The sequence below is a fragment of the Scyliorhinus torazame genome, chromosome 8 (assembly GCF_047496885.1).
Source record: "Scyliorhinus torazame isolate Kashiwa2021f chromosome 8, sScyTor2.1, whole genome shotgun sequence".
Lineage (NCBI taxonomy): Eukaryota > Metazoa > Chordata > Chondrichthyes > Carcharhiniformes > Scyliorhinidae > Scyliorhinus > Scyliorhinus torazame.
In genome coordinates, this window is record NC_092714.1 from 190,948,339 (window position 1) to 190,975,376 (window position 27,038).

Below are 27,038 nucleotides of genomic sequence, written 5' to 3' on the forward strand. Positions count from 1 at the left end.
GTGTCATTTCCAATTTGCCTGCACAATTATTAACTCTCCTTACATCCTTTTCAATTTTACAGCTTTAATCCTTTGCAAATTCAATAGCCTTCCATCTGATTATCCCTTGATATCTTCATGGGAACTGAGTTGAATCAGGAGAGGTGGATCGGGGTAACCAGCAATTCTCCTGAGGGCAGAAACTGGAGGGTGGTGGTGGGTGTAAACATTGTCTTCACTGGAAGAGCGAAATGCAATCATACTAAATTAATAGTCTCCTTTATGCTGCCCCCCCAAAATGTCTTTATCATTGACTTCATTGTAAAAGAAAATCCAAGCATGGTCACGATGGCTGTATTTTGTGTTATGTGAAGAATAATCTCACCCCACATCTCTGTTCCTGATGCTACTTTCACTGGAGAATGGTCATTTAAAAGTTGCTGGATTATTGTAAAAATCCACTGGTTCAATAATGTCCTATTTGTTGGCTTGAATGGAATTACTGAAGTCCACAGAGCAACAAGTAATGGCTTATCGGTGTCACATCCCAGGGATAAATCTTTTAAAATATTATTAACCTCTGCCTTATTAACAATGTTCCCCTGTACTCTTTACCCTCCCGTTTGTGACTTCTCTCCCCCACATATTTTATCCCCTAGCCTAATCTTTTCGAAGCATTTTGAACTCAAATAATATGAAACCCTTTGGCCTTAACCAACCTTCCCATTGTTCTGTTCGATCTATTGTGTTTCACGCATGATCGTATGAGTAACCATCATACACTCTCTTGCATTTTGCAAACATATTTAGTTCTACCAATTTGGACCCCAAGTGAAAAAGGACGATAGAGTTCCACCTTACCTCCTGAGGAGCAATTTGTCTGATTTTATCTTTCACTTGAGCAAGGAACATATTGTAAAACCAGCTTTGAGGAAAGAAAAGTAATATTGTCAAAAGTACAGTACCATGATGCAATGCATGTAAAATCTTTGTTACCAATTGATGCACGATCAATTGCACCGAGACGAGAGTTGAACACAACTGAGATTTTAGATGTGTGGCCTCCTACAGCAGCTGGCGAAATGGCTGCTGTATAGGGAACACACATATTTATACTCCGCCTACTGGGCAGAGCCAGCAGGCAGGGACTACACCCGTACCTGTAGTACAGTGCCTTAGCACACATCTCCTAATATATACAACAGTGGTGATTACCACACCAATCCATTATTTGCTTCCAAGAGTGACTGAATTTGCAACAAGGTATTTGGACTTTTTAAATTAAACTGGTTGTAAAAAGGCTGGTCATTTCCAATTACCTTTTTAAAAAATTGTTTTTGGAATCTGAGCATTGCTGGCTGGGCCAGCATTTATTGCCCACCCCTAATTGCCCTTGAGAAGCAGTGAACTACTGCAGTCCATTTGGTGTAGGTACACCCATTGTGCCATTAGGAATGGAGTTCTACTTTTTGACCCAGCGATAATGAAGGAACGGTAATATATTTCCAAGTCAGGATGGTGTGTGGCTGGGGGGCGAACTTGCAGATGGTCGTGTTCCCCATGTGTCTACTGTTCTTGTTCTTCCAGGCGGTAGAAGTCACAAGTTTGGAAGGTACTATTGAAGGAGCCTTAGTGAGTTGCTGCAGTGCATTTGTAGATGGCACACATTGCAGCCAACGTGTGCTGTTGGTGGAAAGAGTGAATGTTAAGTTGCTGAATGGAGTGTCAATCAATCAGGCTGCCATTATCCTGGATGGTCTCAAGCTTGAGTATTGTTGGAGCTAGAACTATCCAAGTACGTGGAGAGTATTCCATCACACTCTTGCCTCGTGTGGGAGAGTATTCCATCACACTCTCGTCTTGTGTCTTGTAGATGATGGACAGGCTTTGGAGAGTCAGGAGGTGATTTACTTGCCACGTAATTTACTGCATTTGGATGATCGGCCAGTGTTATAATGAGTTGTGTAAGGAAGTCAGGTCCCAAAATATGTACACTGACTTCAGCCAAGGTAAGTAAGATAATAAATAAGTGAGGTAGGTAATTATAGGTAAGAACAGACACTGGAATGTGGCGACTAGGGAATTTTCACAGTAACTTCATTGCAGTGTTAATGTAAGCCTACTTGTGACAATAATAAAAGGATTATTATTATGAAGTTAGATTATAATTGTCAAGTTGTTGTTGGACTAAGAACAATGAAGGGGAATGAATGGGCAATAGGAATTTTGCTCTAGATTGTTATTTCTGGTGTCAAGTGCACACTGCTGATGGTGTAGAACAGACTAAGCTCGACTGCAATCCTTTTCCAAGGATGAAGAAAATCTTTGTGGACATATGAAGAACTGCCACTTGGGTGAGGTATTACTGGAGGGCCGTCCAGCAACCATGGCACTAAACAACATTAGTCCACACCTTCAGGATGGGAAATCAATTTTTCTACATTTAGCTACTTTCTTGACTTCCAATCTCTCTGCTTTACATTCTCTGGTCAACATAGTAAGGGGGTACACCTGTTACATAAATTTCCCAATCTCTCTTCTGTTGCATTCAATGGAAAGTAAGTGCAGGAGAGGTTTATAATAGATGGTCGATCCACAAATGCTAGTTCACTGCCTGCGTAGATAAAGAAAATTGTCCCTATTCTGAAGAAAGGTTACTGTCAAACTGACTGTTAAGAAATTGTTTTGTTATACATGCCTCACAATGCATATTCTCAAATGCCTCACCATATGTATACCTTGTGTGTTTCACAACGTGTGTTCCTTGACAGAAGGATATTTGCATTCTGAATACTTTCATGCTGTGCAATGAGCTTACCTGCCTCCTCCATGAAGCTGAAGGTTGAAACGATTTAAGCTTGCGCCACAGTCCTGGTAACTCAAAACTGGGCGAGCGCTGCCCTGCGTAACGCCAACAATGAACGCAGCTGAAAGATCGTTAATGTTCAGGTCAAAGGTTCCTCCATCTTTTCTATTGAAAGGTAATGCACATGTGACAATTGCTGATACATCTGCTACATTTACAAATAAATTAGTCGACCCTCATCAGTGCACTTTTTTTCTTCTAAACGGTTACTTGCGTCCGAAAGAAGACATCAGTTCAAAGTACCTAATAATTCTGGCACATGTAATGATGGCTATATTATCTTGCATGAATGTTGATGTTCAAATACTGTCCTGATTGTAGCAGTCTGCCCCATGTACAGAGCCAAATCATTCTGTTATCTCTCCAGTCAACTGTGAATGCCCCCAGCTCTTTCAGCTTTTGCTAATTCACCCAGTTAAAGCTTTATCATAATTCACAAAGAAAATGTACATTTGTTGCTGGCATTCTATGCTTCTTTCTCTTAACAGTCTCATCACTATTATAGCCTCCTTAGTCCCACAAGCCTTAGAATAATAGAATCCCTACATTGCAGAAGGAGGCCTTTCGTCCCTTTGAGTCTGCACCGGCTTCTAAAAGAGAACCCTACCGAGGTCAATGCCCCACCCTATTCCCGTAACCCAGTAACCCCACCTAACATTTTGCACACTAAGGGGCAATTTACCATGGCCAATCCTCATAACCTGCACATCTTTAGACTGGGGGGGGGGGGGGGGGGGAGAAACCGGAGCACCCAGAGGAATCCCACACAGACACAGGGGGGAAGGTACAAACTCCACACAGGCAGATAGTCACCCAGAGCTGAACTGAACACGGATCTCTGGCGCTGTGAGGCAGCAGAGCTAACCACTGTGCCACCATGCCTTCCTAAATCCAATTGATCACAGTAGATTTAATGGCTGGTTTGGGCTCCAAGTTTAGCTGTAGCAAAGACTGCATTCTAAAGAACTGTTTAGCTGAGGAACGAGTAATGATCTTAAAGAAGAGTTATCATGATTTGATTTGAATCTCAAGAAAAGCAGCATCCAAAGATGAAAAGGTTGTGGTAGGTCATTCTGGAGAAGGAAGGATTGAGCGGGTCTGTTGGGACGAACACAAGGGACGGATTCTCCAGTCCCCCAGCTGTGTGTTTCTCAGCGACGCACCGATTGCTGGCAGCAGATTCTCTATTCCTGCCACTTGTCAATGAGATTTCCTATCGAAGGCATCCCTCGCGATCCAGAAACCCGGGAATGGGGGTGCACTGCCTGTGGGAAGAGAATATCCCAAAGGCCAGAGAATTCTGGCGCTGCTGCCTCCCAACGCCAGGGACCCGTGTTCAAGTCCGGCCTTGGGTGACTCTCTGTGTTGAGTTTACACGTTCTCCCCGTGGCTGTGTGGTTTACTTCGGGTGCTCAGTTTCCTCCCACAGTCCAACAATGTGCAGATTAGGTGGATTAGCCATGCTAAATTGCCACTTAGTGTCCAGGGATGTGCAGGTTAGGTGGGTTGCAGGGGAGTGGACCTCAGTGGGGTGCTCTTTCAGAGAGTTGGTGCAGACTTGCTGGGCCTAATGGCCTCCTGCATTGTAGGGATTCTATGGAAATGTTGACTCTGTGGAAACTATGGCTAGTATTATGGGCTTTGCCACATGCAGAGATAGAAAACATAAAGGTCAATTGCCCCAAGAGTTTTTTGTGCACCAGTTAGTGGCCACAACAGACAACGTACAAGGCGTCAAAGACAATATTCAGAAACCCAGGGCTGAATCTTCTGCAGAGTGGTAATAATTGTCGTCGTCCCCCCGCATCCCTCCCAGTCTCTTCACTCTCCAAGTCTTCTCCCGATTGCCTGAGCCACTTACCTTTGAAACTTGCCTTCTCTATTTAAATTGTCCCTTTAAAAACTTCCTTTACGGCAGATAATGCCGTAAAAAGGGAGTATTCCCTTTTCCGTGCACCCCAGTTACACCTAGATGGAGGTTGGGCAATGCAGTGATATTATGGTTGTTTTGTACTTCACTGACTGACCACTAGAAGTCTCATTAGTTATATAAGTGAATGTTAGAGTCAGGTGACCTCAGACTGACTGGGGAGCTGGGAGGGGGGGGGTTGCTTGTGCATATTTATACTGTTGTTCATCTGTTGTTTTGTACATATTTGACTCATAGTTAGTTAATAAATCATTTATAGCTTTAGCTACATGTGGTCTTGTAACATAAAATAGGCCATCCGACAAGAACATTACAGGCAAGACACGGGTTTTGGAATTTCAACGAAGGCAAGTCTATCCAGAGTGGCAATCTGCCAGGGACTGCCACTCTGAGGAAGCTACAGGCCATTATTTGTTAAAATCAATGCACACATCAGAAAAAAAAATTCTCCTTGGACTTACAGGAGTTGGGGAACTTTTTTTTTGTATTTCTCAGCCAGCAATATTAATACCTTGTTGTATTTTGATAGTATTTATTCTACCTTTGTTTATGATAAATGTTCAAAACCGCACATTTGACATTTTAACTGAATATTATACACTTAATCTTTCAACAGGCTATAAGGGACATCAAACAAAAACATACATCAGTCCAAATGTCACATGCCAATTTCCAGCAATGCTAATGTGGGCGTTATCCATTGAAAACTTGACACCAGAGTTGGGGACGAATCCAATGCCAGAGTTAGGCAATCCAAAACTCTTAATGGACATCCTGCAAATAAGGACACACATTAATTTTGTACCTTCATGAACAAGGATGGAAAAATATTGGTCGTGATATTTTTGGGCCCATTCACCATGGGCACAAATTCAGCTGTGGCTTCTACCTCTCGCGGGACTTGTGGTGGCACGATCTCAGTTTGAGATTTTCCCCACCCCCAACCAAATCAGGTTCACACCCTGACATGAAACTGTCACAAATTAAATATTATTAAACAGCCATTTCTTCTGGTGTTGTCAGATGATCGGAGTCTCCACCCCCCACCCCTCCCGACATGACATCACACCGGCGGGGATCAGCACTGGTTTCCAAAAACGGAAACCAGTCATGATGACCAGGCCAGGGGCTCAGAGTAAGTACAGCCCTCGGGTGGTGAGGGACATGACTGGGTAGTGCCCTGGCACAGCTCTCTGGCACTCTGCTACTGCCAGGTTCGCACTGCCAGGGGACAGGTAAAGGGGTGGAGCATCTCGGGAACCCCATTGAGGGAGGTTCCCATTATGTGGAGGTGGGGGGGGGGGGAGATGATACCCCGATGCCGACGATGATATGGGGGGGGGGGCGGGGCACCCTGATGCCTGTATGGTGTGGGGGTGGGGAGGGGAGTGAGGGACATGACTGGGTAGTGCCCTATCACAGCTCTCTGGCACTCTGCTACTGCCAGGTTCGCACTGCCAGGGGACAGGTTCAGGGGTGGAGCGTCTCGGGAACCCTATTGAGGGAGGTTCACATTATGTGATGGGGGGGGGGAGATGATGCCCCGATGCGGACGATGGTGGGGGGGGGGGGGGGGCGGGTCACCCTGATGCCTGTATGGTGTGGGGGTGGGGAGGGGAGGGGGGTGTCCCAAATATTGAGTGGAGGGGTGGTTGCCCTTCTGCCATCTAGGTTTGAGGCTGTTACCCTCGTCTGCCGGGGGTGAGGGGGCTTTACTTTGAGATCGGGGCATCCTTTAAATAAGGTACCCTGATCTCTGGGAACCATGGCTTGCTGGATCTATCGGGCTACGACTTGCCAGAATTATGGCGCAAAACGGGCCCCATTCTTTTTTTTGACAAAGTGTCAGAAGATCTGGAGTGAAAACCTGGCTAGGTTTTTAGGAAAATTCCGCCCGTTATTTGTAGATTGATTTCAAAATATACCGAGGTCGGCTCTAAAAATATCACAAGTTCAATGTATATGTTGCATAATCAGAAACATTTCAATACCCTCAAAATATTGATTGTGACTTTTAATTTGTACTAAAATGGCAGCTACAAATGTAACCTGGTGAGTGCAGTGCATATTCAACACACTCATTGTGATGATTTGTTCAGACAATCTTATGAAAGACTCGCCGCTGATAAGTACGAGGAAGTTGAGATAATGGATCTACCATGCTTTAGGGTGCAAGATATTCTGTTTACTTCCTGGTACACAACTGCTGTAAACTTAAATTTAAGAAACACCAGTCTCTTTGAAACTATAGAAATGGAACCTTTTGGAAAAAAAAATCGATTAAAATGCTGTTAGCGCTAGAAAATAAAGTCAATAGTTTGTCAAGGTTCAGGAACAAGGGGATAATGGTAAAAGTGTATTGCAAATGTTTCCCATACTCTTAATTTCAATGACACCCAGTAGCAGTATTTAAATTAAAGCAAAATACAGCAGATGTTGGAATCTAAAACAAAAACAGAAAATGCTAGAAAAACCTCAGCAGGTCTGGCAGCACCTGCAGAAAGAAAAGAAAGAGAGTGAATGTTTTGAGTCTGTGTGACTGCAAAGCATTTAGATGGTAATCCATGAAAAATCCTTTTTTGGAGCAGCAATCTGTTAGAATAGATTGTCAACCGATGATCAAACCTATTCAATTTCCATTCTCCTGATTTCAGCCGGGAATTAAGTTGGATTCAATCCAACATCAATACATACCCTCAGTATGGAAATGGCAAATAATCTATTCAGCTAACAATATTTGGTGTGTTCAAAATGATTGTTTCTCCCCAACATTAGCGAGACCGTACCTGGAGTACTGTGTACAGTTTTGGTCTCCTTATAGACGCAGTTTGGAAAGGTTGACTGCACTAATTCCTTTGATGAAAAGGTCAGATTACGAGGAAAGGTTGGGCCCATACTCATTGGAGTTGACAAGAATGAGAGGTGATCTTATTGAAATGTACAAGATCTTGAGGGGAATCAACAGGGTGGGTGCCGACAGGCTGTTTCCCCTTGTGAGAGAGGCTAAAACCAGAGAACACAGTTTCAAAATGAGGGTCCTCCCATTTAAGACAGCAATGAAGATGTTTTTCTCTCTCAGAGTATCAATTGCCTCAGGAATTCTCTTCCATGGAGAGCGGTGGATGCAGGGTTATCGAATATATTCAAGGTTGTATTAGATTGTTGATTGTCAAAGAAGTCAAGGGTTAAGGGGAATGGGTGCAGACAGGAAAGTGGGGTATAGACCACAAGCCATGATCTTATCGAATGACCGTGCAGGCTGGTGGGGCCCCATGGCCTATTCCTGCTCCTAATCCTGGTGTTATTGTGATATTCCCATGCTGGTGTTGTGTGGTACGCGTCTAATATAATATTACCCCAAAAGAGAAGGAGGAGATTTGTTGACAGGCTCCTCAATTAAAAAAGGATGGCACTTTGTATAGCAGGGGCCATGCACTTCCTTGTGCAAGTTCTCAAGAAGATCCCGAAACCAACTGCATCACATCCGTGGGAGTGAATGCCTGTCTTTGCATAAATCATTTGGCTGGGTGACGTAGATGTTGTATCAGCCTCGAGAAACAGGGACCTGATATGTTCCTCTTCTCCTTATGCTCCTATTGTTGTTTAGACCTTCAGCAAGCCCTCTGATATGCATTGGACATGGCTGTAGTGCTGTAGTGAAGTTGTTAAAGCTCACACTCAGATATTGTCCAGCGACTCAGCTAGGATAGTCCCCAAATAATTCATAGCTGTGCTTAGAATCACACTAAAGGAGGGCTTGGCAACAAGGTGCTATATGCTCCAAAATAGAGCCCGGTCTTCAAAAGCAGTCAAACATCATTAAACAGCTGTGATTGGTGGATCCCTTGACAGCAGCTGTCATATTTTACCAAATTCAGCCTTACCCTTAAATTGCTTGGTGCTCAGAAAACAACATTCTAGGAAGTTAAAACCGAAAACGCTGGCTAAACTCAGCAGGTCTAGCAGCACATCTGTGTGTGTGTGTGTGTGGGGGGGGGGGGGGGGGGGGGGGGGGGGAGGATTTCTCTCTCCACGGCTGCTGCCAGACCTGCTAAGCTTATGCAGCATTTTCTGTTTTTATTCAGATTTACAGCATCTGCAGTATTTTGTTTTTATTTGAACATTCTAGGAAAAATGATTTTCTGCAAAATAAACAGGAGAATAATAAATGTAGAACATAAATCAATTAGAAAGCAGAAGTTAGAAGATAACAAAATATTTCCTTCCACTGAAATGAACATTGCTGCCACAATCAAGCCATAAACAGGCAGAATGATTATGACAAACAATAGACTTGGGCAGGCAGAATGTATCATTCCAGAGATAGATTTTTATTTCCTTAGCTTTTATGGTACTTTCCGATATGTGGCAAGGGAAGTGTGGTAATAAGATTAAATCAGTTAGTAGTTACACATTTTCTAGAGTATAGAATTGCTTGGACACATATTTGAAGTACCATTACCTACAGAACCAAGGCTATGGACCAAGAGCTGGAAAATGGGATTCGGCTGGCCGGTTTGTATCAGTTGGCCGGACAGCTGGTTTGTGATGCAGAGAGGGGCCAATTCCCGTACCAGCTGAGTTTATTCATGAAGGCCCGGCATTCTCAAACTTGCTCCTCGCCTGAAGTGCAGGGACCTTCAGGTTAAATCAACACCAGTGAGCTCTCCCCCTCAAAGGGGAAAGCAGCCTATGGTAATCTGGGACTATGGTGACTTTAACTCTACTGCATCCAGCACAGAGACAATGGGCTGTAAATATTCCAGTTCTGCAGCCACCTTACAAGCTGAGCAGGCTGTAATACAGTAAGAGTGGTTGTTACAACAAAAAAGGTACCTCTTATCATTACATACCCTGTGATACGATAGTCTATCCACCCAAGTAGGTCTATTGTCCCACTCATGTCTGGGGGTTGAAACTCCTTGATCTTCTTCTCGGCAGCAGTGATGGCGATTTGCCTGGCTGATCATTTTAAAACAGGAGCACAATATGTAAAGAGTGTCAAACCAATGCAAAATGTTGTAAATTCAACTACTTGTTTTCTGCCAGTGGACTTTATTATTTGACATAGCATCAGAAAATGTAAGTGTGAATGAGCACAGTAAAGACTACCGGCCGTAAGGGCAATCAGATGTCAGCATCACTGGCATTTCTAGAGAACATAAAATTGAATGGAGATTCTAAATTTGTACATATTAAAAATAATAGAAGCTTTCTCTGAATATATTCAAGGTGTAATGCTGGGTGACATTTCTTCCAAATGTTCTCAACTACTTACCAACCAAATGCATCATTTTAATCTGTTACAGGTTAATGTGTAACAGAGTCATCTGTTAATTTCGCCATGATTTTCCACACAGTTTGCCCACATTAAACTGCATAGCGAATGCGTATTTTTACTGAAAACAAACCTATGAGTAAACGAGCATTTTCAAGCTTCAATGGTCAGTTTTTGTTTTATTAGAAAATCTTAACAAGGATGTCAACAGTTTCTCCCATATAAAATTAGGTTTGGGGCAGTATGATATTTCATAGTGTGCTATTTCAAAAGCATAAATGTCAATGGCCCCAGATTTTATGATAAAAATGGCTTGTGAGGTTATCAGTGCTCACCATTATTATAGTTTAAATCAGACAGTAACATGCAGCAAATATACATGCACAGTTAAACTTGGAAATCAGAATGTTAGTGCCCAAAATGCCTTGTTTCTCCATATACTGGCATCTCGTCAAGCAACATAACATTACATAGAATTGTGTGAAGTTGTATTTACCTGATATACACGCAATAAACTCAATGGAAAATGTGAAGGTTGCTTCATTCTAGTTAAATTAATTTTCAAAGGCTTGACAGGTCTTAACTACAGCCAAACAACCTCTCTGGCATTGAAATGCAACATTTTCAACCGTGGGGTTCCATTCCTTCAGCTTTTAATTTCTGTTGGAGATTTAACAGTTCAACTAAAGTTTTAAAAGTTCTCCCTTTTTTATTTTGCCCTCTTAAAAATGTCATTCATTCCCTCCCCTTTATTCTCTTTCTCCAGCTGTATTGACATTGAATTTAATATTCTGATACTTTCTGGTCAGACTCTGCCCCAGTAAAAATTCTACAATCCAATTGGCGGATGAAATACATAGATATTTGGTCTGTTCCCACAGGTCGTTATAATAATGACTGCTGCGCTGAAATGACTTCCATATTTCAGAAATGCTGTTCAATTGCTGCTGACTGGAAAATCTCAGCCAATACCTTCATTTACTCAATTGTCAAAAATAGATGGGAGATCGAACATCAGATTTTGCCCATCATCCTTGATGCCATGGCCCAGGCATTCTTGCCTCCCTGGGGGGGCTAGCATGGCGCTGGAGTGCTGTGCGCTCGAAAGCCGGCGCACCACGGCCGCCGCAGGTGCGGGCATGCCGCCACGGCCAGCGCGGGTCCGCACATGCACGTCACGGCCGGCGCGGGTCCGCTCATGCACGTCACGGCCGGCGCAGGTCCACGCATGCGTGTGGGTTGCCAGCTCTACGTCGGCTCCCAGGCAATATGGGGTAGTCTTACAGGGGCCCGGTGCGGAGGAACATAGGCCTCCCCCCCCCCCCCCCCCCAGAGAATCGGTGGCCCGGCATCGGAGCGACGCGGCGGGATTCGCGTGCCCCCCCCCCCCCCCCCCCGGCGATTCTCTGACCCGGCGGGTGTTCGGAGTGTTTATGTGATGGAACCACTTCAAATGAGGTCTGTATATGGTTAGTGCTGAAGACTGTGGATGAGCCCAATATTATAAAGCCGTTCCTTTCATTTTAGTACGCCTGTGTCTTGAGATTGAGATTAATAGAAACTGCCCTGATTCATTTCCTTTGACGCCTTGATATGCTTCATCCATCAAGTCCAGTTCTAACCTTTCATCTTGTAAAATTCCATCTTATTAAGCAGCCCCCAGTTGAGTGCTCTCCAAGATCATTACTCCAAATTCCAAGGCCAGCATTTATTGCTTATCCCCAACTGCCGTTCAGAAGGAGTTGAGCAGGTGACCAGTCTTCTTGGACTGTTGCAATGTGTAGTGAAGACATTCCCACAACTAGGGAATTCCAGAATTCCGACCCAGCGACAATATTTTTCCGAGTCAGGTGGGTGCTTCCAGGCAGCCACTGCCCTTGTCCTCCAAGTTGGTGGAGGTCGCAATTTTCGGAGGTGCTGTTGAAGGAGTCTTGATGAGTTGCTCCAGTGCATCTTTTTGTAGATGGTGCACACTGCTGCCACTGTGCAGTGGTGGGGGAGGGTATCAATATTTCAGGTGCTGGGTAGGGTGCCTTTGTCCGAGATGGTGATGAGCTTCTTAAATGTTGTTGGAGTTGCACTCATCCAAGCAAGTGCCTTGTACATGTTGAAAAGACCTTGGGGACTCGGGAGGTGAGCCCTTTGCCACATAATGCTCAGCCCCTGACCTGCTCTTGTAACCACAATATTTATGTTAATATTGGTACAGTTAATCTTGTGGTCAATGGATATTGATGGTTGGGGATTTGATAATGCTATTGCCATTGAAGCTCAAGGAGAGGTGGTTAACCCTTCCCTTTTGGACAATTTCCTGATCAATATACACTAATTGCATCTATTTCTTCAATTTAGTATATATCTCTAGCACAGATTTGTTACGGACAAATTATTTTTTACTAACTTGCAAGAAGGTATATAGTGGGATTCTGCAGGAGCTCATCAGCCATGATTACATTGAATTTAAAGCAAGCTTGATAGGCTGTATGACCTGTTCCTGCTCCTATGATCTTATGTCAGTATTAGTATTGGTGCTTTTCTTGATCTATATTAATGGTTGAAACTTGGGTGTGCAGGTCACAAATTTCAAAATTTGCAGATGACACAAAACATGGAAGTATTCTGAACATCAAGGAGGATAGCGATGGACTTCACGGAGACACAGACAGGCTGGTGGAATGCGTAAACACATGGCAGATGAGATTTGATGCAGAGCAGTGTGAGGTGATGCATTTTGGTAGGAAGAATGAGGAGAGACAATATAAACTAAAGGTACAATTCTAAATCCTGAAGCAGAATGACCTGCAAGTATATGTGCACAAATAGCAAAGGTTGCAAGGCAGATTATGAAAGTAGCCAATAAGTTACATGAAGCGTGGGGTTTATAAGTAAAGGCACAGAGTGGAACAGTAAGGAAGTTATGATGAACCTCTATGAAACATTGGGCTGTCCTCAACTGGAGCGTCGTGTCTGATGTGTTGGGTAGGCTGGGTCGATGTGGACTGCACTTGATGCAGTGTAGCGAGAGACAGACCTCCAACACTTGATAAGGTGCAACTATTATACATGTTCAACTGTGGGTTGACACAATGCTGACTTGACTGGAGACCTGATACTAGCCTAACCAGACTTACTAGCTATCACATGGTGTTTGCACTGGCCAGCTCACCAACTCTGACTGTCTCAGAGGCTGGGTCCCGAGAGAGCGGGAAAACTGGTGCCCTCTGGCTTTATAGTGGTCGCGTCCTGTCTGGTAATTGGCTGTTCTGTTCTGTGTACTTACTGGTCATCCTGTGTGGCAATCACTGCCTGTCTGCACTCCATTGTATACATAGATGTATATTATGACATCTTCCCCCCCTTTTTTTTTTGTTCTGTATCGTGTGTTGAGATAATAAATATTAAGGTGCATGTGCGTGTGGATGTGTATATGTGAGTGACTATATACAGAACTTATGTACACAGGAAGGTGTCGCTAGTGCAGATATAGGGCAGGTGAAACAGTAACAACGATATTTACAAAGGTTCAAAGCTCTCATTCACCTCAATGTCGCAGTGGCTGTCGAACTTCAGCAGGACTGTTTTAAATTTTGTCCTGTCTTCGCCTTCAGCGAATGTAAGGGAGTTGCAGATGTGGATGGCGTGGTCCCCGGCTGTGGAGGAATAGTGTGATCTTCCTGGCGTCCGATGCGGCCTCTAGGTCGGTGGCTTCTAGATAGAGTTGGAACTTTTGTTTGAAGATCTTCCAATTTGCACCGAGGCTGTCGGCGGTGCGGCGCTGCGGAGGAGGGTGGACATTTTCCATGTCACCGGATGGCTGTTTGCTGGTCAAAGCTGATTCACTCAAGGTAGGTCCGTCTGTTTGCTGGTCAACGCTGATTCACTCAATGTAGGTCCGTCAATTTTCAGCATCACTTACTGGTACCATGATGTGTTGGGTAGGCTGGGTCGATGTGGACTGCACTTGATGCAGTGTAGCGAGAGACAGACCTCCAACACTTGATAAGATGCAACACAATTTTATTTAACATCTAAACTATTATACATGTTCAACTATGGTTGACACTATGCTGACTTGACTGGAGACCTGATACTAGCCTAACCAGACTTACTAGCTACCACATGGTGTAGGCACTGGCCAGCTCACCAATTCTGACTGTCTCAGAGGCTGGGTCCCGAGAGAGCGGGAAAACTGGTGCCCTCTGGCTTTATAGTGGTCATGTCCTGTCTGATGATTGGCTGCTCTGTTCTGTATGCTGGCTGGTCATCCTGTGTGTCAATCACTGCCTGTCTGCACTCCAATGTATACATAGATGTATTGTCATGTGAGAGTACCTGTAAGAAATGGATGTTTAAGCAATGTATTTTAAGGAATGGAGTTAATCATATTATTGAAGTGATCTCACAGGGGGGGGGGGGGGGGGCTGAGCTCACTTCTGCTTTTGGTTTCAGTTTGAAAAAGCAGCTTGCGTGTGCCAGTGTGTTTCCAGAGAGCTGCAGGAAGAAAAGCAAGGTGCTGGAGCTGAAGTCAACCAAGCTGATAGATCTCTGCCATCAAACAGAAAATATATATTCTGTGACCTGGTGTGTTATTGTTTTGAAGGTTTGAAGTCTTTTGGATGTTTGAAGGAACATTTTGAGGGATTATTTAGTGTTGTATTATTTTCGGGGTTGTCTTTGCAGTAAGGGATCCAATGTTTATTTAAAAGATTAAATTGAGTTCATAGAATAAACATTGTTTTGTGTTAAAAACCATGTGTCCATAATTGTAATATCACACCTGGGGAACAAGCCGTGTGCTTCAAAAGCAACAATCCATTAAAGGGGGAGGTTGGTGGAATTCCATGATACATTTTGGGGTTCTGAAAACACCTCGCCCATAACAGTATATTATGACAGTGTCCAATTCTGGGAACCACACTTTAGGAAGGACTTGAGGGCATTCGCGAGAGTGCAGACAAGATTGACAGGAATGGCTTCAGGGATGAGGAATTTTAATTATGTGGATAGATTGGAGAAGCTTGGGCAGTTCTTCACAGAGAAGAGACAATGAAGAGAAAATTTGATAGAATTGTTCAAAATTATGAGGGTTTTGGATAGCGTTAGTTACGGAAAAACTTGCTGGAAGGATCAAGAATCTAAGAACACATTCAAAGTAATTGGCAACAAAGCACCAACGACATAAAAAAAAACATTGCATGCAGCGAGTGGTTAGGATCTGGAATACTCTGTTTGAGAGTGTGATAGAGGTAGATTCAGTCGTAGTTCTCAAAGGAGAATTTGATAATTATCTGAAGAGAAAATATTTGCAGCACTACCGGAAAAGACGGAGTTGAACTAGGTGAACCTCTTATGCAGAGTGCTGGCATGGACAAAAGGGGCTGAATGGTCTCATGTACTGTAATCACATGATTGTATTCTACGAGCGTACATCAGGCTCCCAGAGCACCCATAACATACCAAACTTGCATTGAAAATGGGCCTGTCTAATTTCCTGAGTTGGATATTATTAAAATGTACAGCACACGTGCTTAAATAGATCATACTCCCTTTTGACCAGAGTTTGAAAATTACATTACAAGCTTCTTGCTCACTTTGGCGCTTTCAGCTTCTACTTGTTTTGTGACTTGTTCACTTTCTTGTTTGTTTGATCTGGCTGAAACATGGCGGGACGATTTTTCTGCCGCGATGCACCCAGCACACCCACTGTTCCCACTGCTGTCAAGGAGAATGCCGAATGAGAAGCCACCCCACGCCACTGGGAAACTCCTGGCAGGGATGTACTTCCGTCGGTACTAGAGAATCCTACCACCAGCGAATGACCGGAGAATTCCTGCCGTGATTCGCACCGGTTTTCCCGCCCAAAATTGCATTTAGTCATTTTGGGAGGAAATTTCATCCTGCATCTATTTAAAGATACATTTCCAATGTAAGTTTGAAATAGGGAGGTTATAAACTCTTGCCATTTACAATTTTGAGAATCATGCTATGACTCAAAGTGAAAGACACAGGATACAGTAACGGACAGTATTCGTACTATACGTACCATATTCTAAAGCTTTCTGTGTAAGTTTACTTTGTATTCCTGGATTGGGATCAGCCTCTCCAAGCACAGTTCCAATCAGAACAAGAGTGACCCAGGTTGGCAGGTACATTTTTGCTCCGGACATTTCATTTGGATCAGCAGGATACACCTGTAAAATATTCCAATGAATAACAAAGTTTCCTGTTATGTTAGACGTTATTTAAGTTTATTGCTGCTCATGTAATATTATCAAAATGTTCAGGATTACATTGTCAAATTAAATTCTGCTTGATAGCATCCAAACCTGGTGGTCCATAAAGTCACCTGCTGTATTAGGTATAATTTCTTGTATATTAGAAACTTGTGGTTTGCAGGATTTGCTGTTGTTTGTTCCAGGTATTTTACTGAGATAATATAATTTTCAAAATAAACTAACAATAAGCAAATGGTCATCTTCAGACAAAACATGCTTACAAAAGCTAGATTTAACAACACTTTTGTAAGCTAGATTCAACAACACTTTTTTTAAGGTATCAAACATGTCAGGATATATACTATGTACAATAACAGTGCACAAACAGTTCTGAGGCTTACTTTTATAAAGTATAGATCTAAATAAATTGCAGCTATCAAATTCAGGACCGAGGTATTTTTTAACCATGATCAGCTTACCTTCTCTGTATAGTTCAAGTGCGACCAATGTGAGCAAAATGTACTTCTCCAAAGTATTTTTGATTTGTTTCTACAGAAACAGGAAGAAATGTCCAGTCAATGACAGAACAATACCACTACACCTCAGCTCCAGGGACCAGTTTCAATTCCAGCCTTGGGTGACTGTGTAAGTTTTCACTTTCTCCCCGTGTGTGCGTGGGTTTTCTCCGGGTGCTCTGGTTTCCTCCCACATTCCAAAGATGTGCAGGTTAGGTGTATTGGCCACGATCAATTGCCGTTTAGTGTCCAAGTGGTGAAATTAGGTGGGGTTACTGGGTTAAGGGGATAATGTGGGGGCCTGACCCTAGGAGGGTCGGTGCAGACTCAATGGGCCGAATGGCCCTCTTCTACACTGTAGTGATTCTATACAAACCATATTATGTTTAACTCAATATCCTTAAAGGTGGTAGAGGTTGCAGATTTGGAAGGTGCTGTTGAAGGAGCCTTGGTGAGTTGCAGAGCAGTGCAGAACAATGCATCTGGTAGATGGCACACATTGCTGCCATTGTGCATCAGTGGACGGAGTGGATTTTAGAAGTGGAGAATAGGGTGTCAGTCAAGCAGCTGTTTTGTCCAGGATGGTGTTGAGTTTCTGGAGTGGAGGAGCACTCAACCAGGAGTGTGAACAGTATTCCAACTTGTATCTTGTAGATAGTGTGAGAAAAGGTTTCTCCTCAACTGCTAATTCTCTATCAATTACTTTAAGGGCGTGATCTAACGGAAAGGTTTCTAAGGGCGCGATCTACCTGCCGCGTTGGGCCCGATAGGCACTGAGAGATCCCTCTTCCCGGATCTACCCAGCTCGCCATGCCTCGTGAGATACTGTGATCTGAATCCTGCATTTTGTGGGTGGGATCACTATCCAGTAAATCTGCATATTTGAGTGAAACAGCTCAAATGGGGAGGTAGTGGCATAGTGGTATTGTCCTTGGACTAGAAAGCCAGAGACCCAGGATATTAATCTGAGGACCTGGGTTTAAATCCCACCGCGGCAGGTGATGGAATTTAAACTCAATAAAATATGTGGAATTAAAAGTCTAATGATGATCATGAAACCATTGTCGATTGTCATAAAAACCTAACTGGTTCATTGATGTCCTTCAGGGATGGAAATCTGCCATCTTTACCTGGTCGGGCCTACATGTAACTCCAAACTCACAGCAATGGGGTTGACTCTTAACCGCCCCCTCAATGGCAATTAGGGATGGGCAATAAATGCTGGCACAGCCTGCAATGCCCACATCCCATGAACGAATAAAAATAAATAACCTGCTCATGGGTGCTCATTTTGGGTTCCACCAGGGTAACTCTGCTCCTAACCTCATTACAGCCTTGGTTCAAAAATGGACAGAAGAGCTGAATGACAGAGATAGAATCATAGAATCATAGAAGTTTACAGCATGGAAACAGGCCCTTCGGCCCAACCAGTCCATGCCGCCCAGTTTTTACCATTAAACTAGATGAGGTGAGAGTGACTGCCCTTGACATCAAGGCAACATTTGAAGAGTATGGCATCAAGGAGCCCGAGCTCAACTGGAGTCAATGGGAATCAGCTGCAAAACTCTCTGCTTGTTGGAATCATACCATCCGGAACAGCACTCTTGGGGGTCTCCCAGGGGATCGGAGGCCATCAGGTGTTGCCCTCTGGGCATGGTGGCACCCTGGCACTTTCATGGTGCAAAGGTGGCACTGCCAGCGGACAGGGTCAGTGCCAAGATACCAGGCAGACATTTTCCCCACGCTGGGGATCGGGCCCCAGGGTGTGAGGCTCAGGGGGGGAAATCGAGAACCCACTTATATGTGACTTGGGGCTTTGGTGGTGGTGATGGTGGGGTGCTCAGACAATATAGCCCGATTTCTGCACTGAGGAGTTCCGGCGCGTGGAGCTCCTCAGTGCAGTGAGAGATCAAGACACCAATTTAAAATGATCTCTGGAGCTCCCGAAGTAGCCCCTGTGATGATAAGTAGACTATCATCTGTATATGATATGAGTAGATCATCATATGTATATGCATTATAAGTTATAAGTTTTACAGTTGTAGTTCTAGCATCCGACCAGCAGGTGGTGTGAGTATGCATGCACGTGACCAGGATGCACAATGTGATCCTGGACAAGGTGTTAGTAAGGAGTTGATGGCAGTCACATATTAGAGTAGCTCTGTAGTATTAGTGTAAGTTTGTGTTGGACCATTATTTCTAACTGTATTAATCTTAGACATTATAGTAATCCTTTTGAGTAGCATTAGTAATAAATAGTTTTGGTGTAAAACAAAGTCTAATGTTTTTTGTTAACATTACCACATCAAGATTCAACATCAGCATAATCAAAGAACATTACAGCCCCAACTGCTCCTCAAGCCCCAACTTACAATGAGGGGTCCCCAGGCCCCCACAACCCTCCCAATACCCCTGACCTGATCGTCGCCAGCTTGGAATCCTGGCACCGCCAATGTATAAAATTGGCAGTGCCACCTGGGTACCTTGGCAGTGCCATGGTGGAACTGCCAGAGTGGCAGCCACAGTGCCAGGGTTCCACCCTGCCCAAAGGGCAGACACCCGAGTGCCTCTGATACTCTGGGAGTCCCCTACCAGCATCATTCTGCCTGGTCCCAGTTTTTGGAGATTATCACTGAACAGCGCTTGCCCAAGGACTCTGAGGCGAAGGAGATAGATCCCAACCCCTCGGGTGCCTCGGAAAACTGTATATTAGAGTGAAGCTAACTGTCTCACTCTATAATGCAGATTTGCCAAAAAGTGATCCCGCCCATCATGTTAGTTCTCGCGGAGTGGGGTCTCGCAGCTTTTATTGGCCACGTTGCGCTGTGGCTCACTGCCTTTCAGGCACAACGTCGCCGTTCGATCCCCTCCTGTGACATTGACAGAGCGGTGATACATTTCCAAGTCAGGATGGTGAGTGGCTTGGCGAGGAATTTCCAGGTGGTGGTGTTCCCTTGATCTGCTGCCCTTGTCCTGCTAGATGATAGTGGTTGTGGGTTTGGAAGGTTCTGACTAAGGGGGCTTGGTGATTTCCTGCAGTACATCTTAGAGATGGCACACACGGCTGACATTGTGCATCAGTGCTGGAGGGAGTGAACATTTGTGGGTGAAGTGCTAGTCAAGTGGGCTGCTTTGCCCTGGATGCTGTCAAGCTTTTTGAGTGTTGTTGGAGCTGCACTCATCCAGGCAAGTGGAAAGTATTCCATCACAATCCTGATCTGTGCCATGTAGATGTGGACAGGTTTTGGAGAGTCAGGAGGTGAGTTACTTGCCACAGGATTCATGAACTCTGACCTGCCGTTGCAGTCACAATATTGATATAGATAGTCCAGTTCAGTTTCTAGTCAATGGCAACCTCAAGGATGTTGATGGTGGGGGATTCAGCAATGGTAATACTATTGAATGTCACTGGTTAGATTCTCTCTTATTAGAAATGGCCATTACCTGGCACTTGTGTAACCCGATGTTACTCGCCAATTGTCAGCCCAAGCTGGATATTGTCCAGGTCTTGCTGCATATGGACATGGACTGCTTCATTACCTGAGGCATCATGAGTGATCCTGAACATTGTGCAATTATCATCCAACACCCCCAGTTCTGACCTTGTGACGGAAGCAGTTGAAGATGGTTTGGCTGAGGTCATTACCCTGAGGAACCCCTGCAGTGATATCCTGGAACTGAAATGATTGATCTCCAACAATCACAATCATCTTCCTTTCAGCTGGGTATGACTTCAATTAGCAGAGAGCTTCCCCCAGAATCTCATTAACTCGTTTTGCTTGGGCTTCTTAGACTAGGCCTCGGCTAATAAAGGACAGTATCCCATGTCTTTTTCACCACCTTATCTACCTGCCGTACTACCTTTAGGGACCTGTGGACATACACACCAAGGCCCCTTTGTTCCACTAAATCTCTTAATATCCTACCACTTATTCTGTAGGCCCTTGCTGTTTGCCTTCTTCAAATGCATTACCTCGCACTTCTCTGGACTGAATTCCATTTCCCAATTTTCTGCCAGTTGTCCTGTCCATTGCTACCTTCTCGCAGTAAGTCTTCTTCCTCATTATCGACCACTTGATATATTTTGGTTACACCAACAAACTTCTTAATCCAGCCACTACATTTAAATATAGATATAAATATGGATATATATACTATATATATTAAAATCACACAAAAAAAGGGATCTAGTACCGAGACCTGAGGAGCCCTATTGGAAGGTCTTCTTGTTTCTCCTGCATGCAGAAGGAATGGGTCAAGCTGATCATTGCCTGAGCATCCACACAATGATCAGATGAACATATATGCTGCTGGCATCCCTTAGGCACATGGTGAAGACTCCCGGATATTTCCTCTATTCTATTTGTCTATGCCATGAGACATGGAAGGGACTGCCAATTGACAGATTAGGCCTGCCATCCAGAAACGTCATTGCATCATTAGACAGCGGGTTCTGGTGATCCCAAATGTGGCGATCCATCCAATGATGATTGAAAGTGGCAACAGAGCCAGCAGTAAGTTAGGCTTGCATGTGCAGCGGAGGTCATTGACCCATTTGTGACACTGCACCCATGAACATTGCCAGATGCAATGGCTGCTGACCGGTCCTGCAATCTTCAACCAGGCTTTGCCAGGAAGGTCTAACCCTTGGAGAAGAGTACCTTCTCCCTTTATCATGGAACCTGGAGGACTTAAGGGGATGCATTGCTTCACCATGGGGTCGCACTTGTCTTTCCTCAGATAGGTTGCGGTTTTATGCCTTATAAGGTTCACAAGTTCTGTTCATTATGGATAAGCTGGCAGAAGGGTATCGAGCAGGCGGGGAGAGGATGAGGTCTCGTGTCCCTACTAATCATGGACAGAACAGGCTGATGGGCCGTGTAACCTGCCTGCCAGCGCATCTGCCATCTCCATTCCAACTTACATCTGATCTGTAGGTAATGACCATGGCTTCAGCCCACCCCCCTTCACCCCATCAAGAATCTAACATGGGCAGGCATTGCCAGGTAGGAAATGGGATTCTGATATGAGAAAATTGGTGACTAACAATTCCCACCAAGAGGATGAAAATCTGGGTCAAAGTATTCAGTAAGAAGAATCCCATGTTTTCTGTCTCCACACGCAGCTTACCTTTTTCGATATAACCTTTTGCTCAGCTACCGTCTTGTTCTGTGTATTTACACAACGCCTTCACGCGTTCTTGACTTTTCTTGCTAATTTTGTTTCACTTCCTCCCTTTTGCTTCGCAAGTTTAAAAATAAAATGGCATCTCACTTCCTAAGCGACACCAGGCTTTTTTCAGTGTTAAGCCCTCGGTATTTAACATTTTAAAAAAAAGATATAATCGCTTATTGTCACAAGTAGGCTTCAAATAAAGTTACTGTGAAAAGGCCCTAGTCGCCCCTACCCTACCGTAATGCTCCTTGGCACCGAAGGACACTGGATTTGTGAGCCCTGCCCTTTTGCTGCATGGGAACATATTTGCTCTAAACCAAATTTACCTCCTCCTTGAATGCATTCCATTGCTCTGATAATGTGAAATGTAATGGTAAGTCACAGCTATAGAATTCTGCCCGAATCTAATCATCAGCAATCTAGACTTCAATTGAGTATTTTCACTACACAAACATACACAATATCAAATCAAAGATCAGTGTCAAGTGTTTGCGTACCATTAATTATTTGGCAATCAAATAAAAGCAACATTAAGTAACATGACAAACTACTAACTGCCATAATTTAAGTGTACTAACGTATCAGTAGACTGGCAGTAGGTTCAAACGTTGGCCACTCTAAAAAGTCGGAGTAGGTTCCTCACAAAGGAGCAAAGTTAAGAGACACAGGTTGTGCCTTTTTAAAAATTACAATCACATTCAGTCATCAATGACGGCTACAGAAGTAGTTGTATTTTATATTGAAGTGCTTATCAAGTATCTTTTGGCAGGATCTTTGCATTTCAGCTTAGTGCTGGGTCTCAATCATGCATTTTCTGGGGGGATTCCTCATTCTTGAGTGTCCATTCCATAGCCAAACGGGTTGATAATCTACCTGCTTCGAAAAGGCCCATAACAAAAAGATGCATGGTCAACCATCCTTGATTCTTATTGGTGCCCCTCAAGCTATAACCACTTGTCTTTCTCTGATAGAGAAAAATGCCAACAGTCCCTTATGGATTTGAGCTATATACAACAGGATCCCTTAGTCCACAATAATACCTTTCAGATTGTTTTTTTACTGCCTTAAAAAAAGCACCAGAGGCTACCCAAGGCAGCATGCACAGCCGTTAGTCCATTCCTAACTATCAGGGGACCTCAGACCGCCCTTTTGCTTTAATTAAAAGCAGAAGTGCTCAGGTGTTGCATGCAGCCGTGGCAACAGAAATAGTTAACGTTGAAGCCAACATGACTCTTCTTTGGAACAGAATTCAGGGCACGATTCAGCAGACTCGAGTTAAAGTCCGCTAAAGGCACATTTAGCAGGGTGTTTCTTGACACCAGCAGTGCTGAGAAAGACCGCGCTAGAGGCGCCAAGAAACACCCCGCTTTTCAACGGCACTTGCCGCTTTTTGTGGCCTCAGCTAGAAACTCCCCATTGAAGATACTTTTTAAGACTACGCGCGGATCGGGACGCCATTCTTAAATGCAACCCCAATCTTTTAACACCCCCCCCCACCTCAACACCGTCTCAGAACCCATCCCCCCTCCCCTTCACCCAACTTGCCTCTTCAGGGGTCATCGAGCACCCACTGACTCGCCCTCTAATGGACAAGGCTGCACCCTCACAGGCCCAATCCCTGGCACAGCGCCAAGTACCCAGAGGAACGCCATGCTCCGGCACCTCGATAGCAGCGTGAATGTGTTCCAAGCCCCACACAGGCGTGAGCATGCAAATTATACAGTAATGGCTGTTAGCATATCAGTCGTGGGCCAGACTTGCTCTGCCTCCCACAATGCTCCACCTCCGCCAGGCAGAAGTGACGATGGCAAGGTTAATTTGTGATATTTAAAAACGGGGTCCAGGTGCCGCTGTTGCCGAAGGATTGAGGAGGTAAGAAAAGTTTCCACAGGCGCAACGATGGCCAGTTGTGCCGCTGCTTGCGGGGGCGACCGCAAGTGCCGGAAGGGGAGGGGATTACCAGAAGAGCCATGGAGGTGGGGTGTCTCCTGGGGTCTAGGGTGGCCAGGCACAGACCACCACTGCCGTAGCCTGTAAGGCAGCCACCTGGCTTACCACTCGACTGACTGCCCATTGTGTCCCGTGAATATGCAGAGCACCACCGGCTGCATGGGTGACCTGATCCTCCCCAGGCCACCCTGCAGGAAACCCCCGATCCCAGCAACCCCATCAACGGGACGTGCACGGCCCAGTGCAACCAGTGGACATCAGGTGTTGACACCCGTCAGTGCACCCATCTATGGTGCTGCCACACTGCAGGGGATGCAGGGCGGTTGAGGGGTGCCAAGCACACCCCGAATAGCGGTGACATGCTCCCTGGCACTGCCCCCCTCCGTGGCACTACCAGCCAACCCACCCTGCAGGAACACAGGCTGTCACCAGGCCTCGTCTGCCCACTGTGCCCCTGCTCCCATCCAACCTGCTCGGACAGTTGGGCACAACCTTTGCGATGCACAGAAGACCCATGGCACACCATAGCTATAGTCCTAAAAAGTGTCCAACCCCGCACCACCTGCCTGCATGCACGTCACCATGCTTGGCAGCAGATGGCACCTGGCACCCACCCTCGCAGCAACCAGGTGGCACCCTGTTGGGGGTGTAGCACGTGTCTCACCCAAATAGGGCACCCACGATAGACCCCAAGGGAGGGCACAAGCCAGGGCAGCAGAGCGTAACTCTGACAGGGACGGGCGGTGGGTCAGGAGGCAGCCCGGTGACTGACACCAGTCCAGCCAGGGGCGCAGTATGGAGGGAAGAGTGTCAGGGGGAATGGCTGGAGGGTGGGGCTATGATAGAGAGGGGCGAGGGGGACATGCGGGAGCATGGGCTGCAGAGTATCCCGCTGGACCTGGGTGGCACTGCACCCCACCTCCCCCACCCCAGCATCGCCACCACTCTTTGAGCCTCCCACCAGCTGCATCACAGCTTGGTGGCCCTGGGTCGGCAGCATCGGCAGGCCTGTAGTAGGGGTGAAGGATAATGACTCACTCTGCGAGAGCTTTGATGCTCCACGATGTATGCAATGTCTGACTCTCGCTCCAGTGTCACAATCCACTGTCCCTGTGTGTGAACCCTGCATGTGTTCTAACCATCTCACAGCTTTTAGGTGGGGGGGGGGGGGGGGGGGGGGGGGTGTAGATGCAGAGAGTGGTCATGCACAGGAAGGATCACCGCACCATCTGTCTCTCCCCCCCCCTCGCCAAATCCAATCAGCACATCCTCTCTGCACCCAGCCCAGCGCCACACCCAACGGACAGAGGGCCGAAGCAGTTTCGCAACGTTGGAGCACAGGTGTTTATTGGTGACAGTGCGATATACAATAACTATGCCCTAGCCCTTAACACCATCCTATATGCTTCATCCATGCCAAATTAACTGGTGTTGAACGTTCTAGCCTCATCTGTCCTGCCATTCCATCTCGGTGGGTCCCCAGATGGTACATCAGGAGTGGAGGCGGCCTGCTGCAAACCCTGCCCTGCTGGGACCACCTGTGAAGTGGCAGTCATCTGGGTGTCACGGTGGCATGGAGGCTCCGCTGTCTCCTGGCGCTGCCAGTCCTGGAGAGCCACTCTCGTCTTGACCACGGTCTCCATGCTCGCAGCCATGGTGCACACGCTACTCTAGGACGGGGCCACGTCACTCCGTGTCTGGTTCAGGTCTCCCCGCGCCAGGCCAATACGCTCGATGCTCGCAATCATGGCCCATTGTGACTGGGCCATGCTCTGGAGCACCACAGTAATGTCCATGTGGCCCTGGTACATATGGGTGCCTGTGATATAGCTGTCCTATCCTGTGTCCCTGCCACCGTCCGCAGTGCCATAGGCCTTTTGAACCCTGAACCATGGGCAATACCTTCGCACCCAAGGCCTCCACTGCAGACGCCACCCGTGCGGTGTTGGCCTGGGTAACACACATTTGTTGCCATCGCCTACTGCTCATGCAGGCAACTGGACTCCTCCAACTTCACCTGCAGGCACTGGATGGTTGCTGAAATCCTCTCATGCAGTACCCGACTCTGCACCTGTATCTCCGGCATTGATGGGACCGCCCTTTTCAGAAGCCCGAGTCCTGTCTGTATGGCAGCTAGGCCCTGGGGTCGGGCTGCCCTCCGACCGTCTGCCCTCTCGGGGGGGTTCCTACCTCCACCTGATGAACTGCTGCATGTGTGTCGTGATGCAGGGGCCTCTTCACTATAGTGCCCAGCCGAGATGAGTGTCTCTGGGATGGTGGAGAGTGCCAGTGACAGCAGTGACGAGAAGTCGGTGACGTCCCCAGACTGGTGCTCCGGGGTGTTGTTGGGTTGCGGCGGGGAACGTGGGACAGTCCCACCCCATCGCCCGGTAAAATACAGTAAGAGTAGGCCACTCGGCCCCTTGAGCCTGTTCTGCCATTCGATAGGACCTGCCTCATCGGGAGATGACCCTGCAAGACAAAATACAAGATTGCATGGTTAGATCACAGGTGGGCATGTTGGGTGGTGGGGGAGGGGGGGGGGGGGTTTGGAGGTGACTCATGTGCCACAGGGACATCGCAACCCATTGGGGGCTCACTTTGTTGTCCGATGCCAACCTCCACCCCAGCGACAGCCCACATTCCCACCCTACCAACCAGGTCTAATGCCCTGTGCTCCATGGTGGTAAGGGGCGCACTGTCACCCTCTGGGGGGGGGGGGAAAGAAAGGATGTGAGTGGGGGCTGCGCAGTGGTGGCTCACCATGGCTGCCCAGAGGTCGGCGTGCAGCTTCTTCCAGCACTGCTGCCCGGTCCAGGCGGTGGGGCCCACCGCGCTAACGGCCTCTGACACCTACGCCCAAGCCCGGTTAACATCGGTGGGTGGCAGCCTCCAGCACACCCCAGGGAACAGCATCCCGCCTTTCCTCCATAGCATCCAGCAATGTCTCCAGCTCTGCATCTGCCAATCTCAGGGCCACTCTTTGGTGTGGCATCTTCTTGGCTGGAATGAGAGTGTGTGAGGAGTGGTCCTTATATGCAGCTCCAGCTTGTCAGGTTCCCCAATGCCAATCCCGATTGCAGCGAACCCGACACAGGCATCTGTTGGAATTGCACTAGTTCCATGTGGC

At 46.2% G+C, this 27,038-nt stretch overlaps 1 protein-coding gene across 1 annotated transcript in view; it reads right to left on the minus strand.

Moving 5' to 3' along the window:
• Positions 1–22,097, minus strand: part of LOC140428309 (bactericidal permeability-increasing protein-like) — a 117,763-nt gene extending 95,666 nt beyond the window's left edge. Inside the window, exons 1-7 of the mRNA XM_072514646.1 lie at positions 21,914–22,097; positions 16,748–16,817; positions 16,097–16,244; positions 9,629–9,737; positions 5,421–5,549; positions 2,798–2,950; positions 841–904 (exon numbers count right to left, since the gene is read on the minus strand). Coding sequence (XP_072370747.1) covers positions 841–904; positions 2,798–2,950; positions 5,421–5,549; positions 9,629–9,737; positions 16,097–16,220 — 579 coding nt within the window. The 5' untranslated portion in view covers positions 16,221–16,244; positions 16,748–16,817; positions 21,914–22,097. The remainder of the gene's footprint in view (positions 1–840; positions 905–2,797; positions 2,951–5,420; positions 5,550–9,628; positions 9,738–16,096; positions 16,245–16,747; positions 16,818–21,913) is intronic.
• Positions 22,098–27,038: the final 4,941 nt, after the last annotated feature.